The sequence below is a fragment of the Aplysia californica genome, unplaced genomic scaffold, assembly GCF_000002075.1.
Source record: "Aplysia californica isolate F4 #8 unplaced genomic scaffold, AplCal3.0 scaffold00010, whole genome shotgun sequence".
Classification (NCBI taxonomy): Eukaryota; Metazoa; Mollusca; class Gastropoda; order Aplysiida; family Aplysiidae; genus Aplysia; species Aplysia californica.
Window position 1 is genome coordinate 1,143,862 of NW_004797280.1, and position 3,794 is coordinate 1,147,655.

At 39.1% G+C, this 3,794-nt stretch overlaps 1 protein-coding gene across 1 annotated transcript in view; it reads left to right on the forward strand.

Annotated features, from left to right (window-relative positions):
* LOC101849018 (peroxisomal biogenesis factor 19) overlaps positions 1–3,794 on the forward strand; it is a 31,021-nt gene that overhangs the window by 23,455 nt on the left and 3,772 nt on the right. The window contains exon 7 of the mRNA XM_005089882.3: positions 597–680. Coding sequence (XP_005089939.1) covers positions 597–680 — 84 coding nt within the window. The remainder of the gene's footprint in view (positions 1–596; positions 681–3,794) is intronic.

Consider the following 3,794-nt stretch of genomic DNA (forward strand, 5'->3'; position numbering starts at 1 on the left):
AACAACCCCGCCCCCCAAAAAATAAATAAATAAATAAATACCTATACAAACAAACAATTTAAAAAAAACACATTTACTAAACAAAAACAAAACAACTTATTTTTAGTTTCTTTTTTAAAATAACATTTTCAACCTATCTTTTTGGTCAGTTGCAGCAAGGTTAGCAGAAATCAAACGACGACATGATTGTCAAAAATGTCCAAGAGAAAAGTGGTGGTTATAGAAAGGTGGGTGTCTCAGAAAATGCCATTATAATTTTTCAAAAACTCAAAACGGGGAGGGGGGGGGGGGTGGGAGAGTAGGGGGAGGTGGTTATCAAATAAAGATATCTTGAATTGGAATTGGGGAAGAATTTAATTTCGCATGTTTTTTTATACAGTCGCGAGGTGTGTATATGGGGTGGGGTGGGAAGTGGGGGAGTCTCCATTATCACTCTGCCAGCTTTCAAACTTTCTTCTTTTCTTTTGTTTTATCCGCCGCTTATACCTTTTTGGGTGTCGCGGGAAGAAAGAGACGTCTCTCTGTCGCCAGCCAGAGAGCTTTCAATCTTTATAAAGCAAAATAACACGAGATGTCATTATGTTTCCTTTCTGCAGATGCATGAGCTAGGCCAACCGCCGCAGGAAGTGGTTGGGGAAGGAAATGTCATGATGCCAGACTTTGCAAATCTTGCCGGCCAGGTAAAAGCTGATCTTGCCTTTTTAGTTTTAGGCAGCCGTTTTGCCTTTGGTTGGAGGGGGGAGGGGGGTAGTTAAATGTAAAAGAAATGACTGTTGACCTGCATTTTGTGACTCGACATGGAAGCTTAAAGTAGCCTACAAAGAAAATGATAAGTGTGATGCCTCGCTGTAGTTTGGATACACATGGATAGTCCAGCACAACCACCGTACACTGACAGCAGCGACCGACCGTGTTGGATGTTTATGACACCACTGAATCATAACTTTTTATTGCTCATCCTGAAGAGTCCTAAATAAATTAATTCAAACAAGGAGACGTTACTACGGCAATTAGCGATAGTGAACCGAACACAGTTATTGCTCATGTAACAGATATTACCGATGATCATACACAACAAGATGGTCCACTCCTCTCTTTGAGCTAATTAAGAAGTGTCCTTAAAATTCGGTGGCGCCCTCTTCGCAAATGCGCACCATTTGTGAACTGAGTTACCCTACTTGTGTGAAAAAAATCAAAATGAAACTAACAAGTTTTTGAATAAATAAGAATTCAAATTTCAGAAGAAAACTTTTTTTAAATGGTTACGCTGACAAAAAACCTCTTCGGAGGAAGCGGTGACTGTTTTCTTCGTTTAATTTGACTTTAAAATGAGAGGTAAGCGGTCATTAAAATTTTTTAAAACCCTAAATCTCCGCACTGAACGAATCCGAACTGCTGATGAACAGCAGTTGCTATGCACACTCAAAGAGGTGCTATTCTTATTCTTTTTCTGGAGAAACGAAAGACAGCGTCAAAACAAAGACTGCAGCACCATCTGAAGCAATGAACGGACTTCCAGCGGACACTTTTTGGCTGAGTGGACCATCTTGTTATGTACTATCTTTGATGTTACAGAGATATATTACAATAAGTTTCACTGGACGGCTCGCTGATGAACTAAAAAAGCAGGAAAGGAGCAAGTTATATGTGTCATGACGCGGTGGAATCAGGGACTCATCAGTTTTTGGGTATGTGAGTTATTGATAGCATCTGAAAGCTTATTCATTTTGCCTTGCTTTCAATCAAAATAATAACCATTTAGCTTGAATAGAAGTCAAGATATTTGCAATTGAAGAAGGTGGGGTAGCCTTGTTTCAGTGGTTAAGTTAATGAGAAAAAGGCCGCCAAAATTTGATAATTTCAATAGTCCTTGCAAACTGAAAATTACATATTTTGTGCCTTTAATCAAGGTTAGGGGAAAGGCTTCCAGATATGGAGGTTAGCTGCTAAGCAGTTGTGAACCAAATGGGAGATGGTCGTGGAGAGTAGAGAGGAACCCTGGTGGCACAGGTGCTTCAATAAATGCCTCACACACTCGAAGGAGGGACCATCTTGGCGACGGGAGGCGCCATAAATCCTACCAAAGCCCCCACTGCCTTGTGGGTTGTCAGTGGATGACAAAGGTTAGCAGAGAAAACTGTACACAAACCGGCAGTAGGTAACGGGAAATCACTGCTGTAATATCCCAAGAATAGTCATGGAAAATTACATTCATTTATCAGATAACAGCGTTAAGGGGGTTCATGATCCAGCTCTGAACTCCCCGCTCGGTAGGGACCGCCACGGGCAGCAGGTGGTGCCCGATCGTCATCCAGCTATTAGCTGCAAAAATAAGCAACTTAACATTGCCACATGGAATGTAAGAACAATGTACCAGAAAGGCAAATTAGATAATATGGAGCAGGAAATGGACAGGATGAAGCTAAATATGTTAGGCCTTTCAGAAGTTAGATGGGAGGGGGCAGGCTTGATTAAAAGAGGATCCAAAACAATTATATATATTCAGGAGGAAAAACCCATGAAAGAGGAGTCGGAATTTTATTTGACGAAGCAACAGCAAAGAGCATCAAAGGTTTTTGGGAATGTCAGATAGAGTCATCGTGGCTAAATTAGAGGGAAAACCTTTTGACATAGGTGTCATCCAAATATATGCACCAACATCAGAACACGACAACGAAGAAATTGAGACTTTTTATGAAGACCTTGATAAGGCAATGAAACAGTTGAAATCACAAGATGTAAAGATAGTTATGGGAGACTTTAATGCCAAAGTAGGAAGTACACGTATAGAAGATATAGTTGGGCCATGGGGACTGGGTAAAGAGAATGAACGCAGGGAACGACTGGTAGAATGGTGCAAAGAAAATAATTTTGTGATATCAAACACCTGGTATGAAAATTACCCTAGAAGAAGATACACTTGGAAGAGTCCTGGCGATAGAAGTAGAAATCAAATCGACTTTATACTTATTCAGAAACGTTTTTGAAACACAATAAAATCATCTAAATCAATGCCAGGAGCAGACTGTGATAGTGACCATGTACCAGTCATGTGTAAAATGCGGATAAGACTAAAGAAACTCAAAAAGTCAAAGTATCAACCTAAATTTGACATAGGTCTTTTAAAGACAAATCAAAAACTGAAAGAACGTTTCTCCATATAGATGTAAGAAATAAATTTCAAGCCTTAGAAAACATTACTAAATCGGAAGAACTATGGAAGAAAACGAAAGACTCAATAATGGAAGCTGTGGAAGAAAATATCCCTCCGAAAGCTAAAAAAGCTTAAAAATAATGGATGACCCAGGACATATTAAAACTAGATCTAATGGAAGAGCGAAGAAAGGCAAAATCAAATGTGGAAAAGTACAACATCTTAAACAGAGAAATAAAGAAAAAAATGCAATGAAGCAAAAGAAACATGGATAAATGATCAGTGTCAACAAATAGAGAAGAACCAAAACAAGGACAGCAAGTACATGCATTCCAAAATCAAAGAAGTAAGTGGGATAAAAGGATTCTCAAATACAGGATGCATAAGAGCAGAGGGAGGGGATATTTAAATGGACAACGGGGATGTCTTAAACAGATGGTCAGAATACATAGAAGAACTTTGCAAAGATAATAGAGGAGAAAAACCGGTAATAAAGAATGAAATAAATGGACCGCCAATACTGAAAGCAGAAGTACAAGCTACCATTAGGTACCAGAAACTAAATTTTCAGAGTAGCTGTATGCCAAATTTATCTGTTCCATTTGAAAGGCCTATATCCACTGAGCATTTTGGTACCATT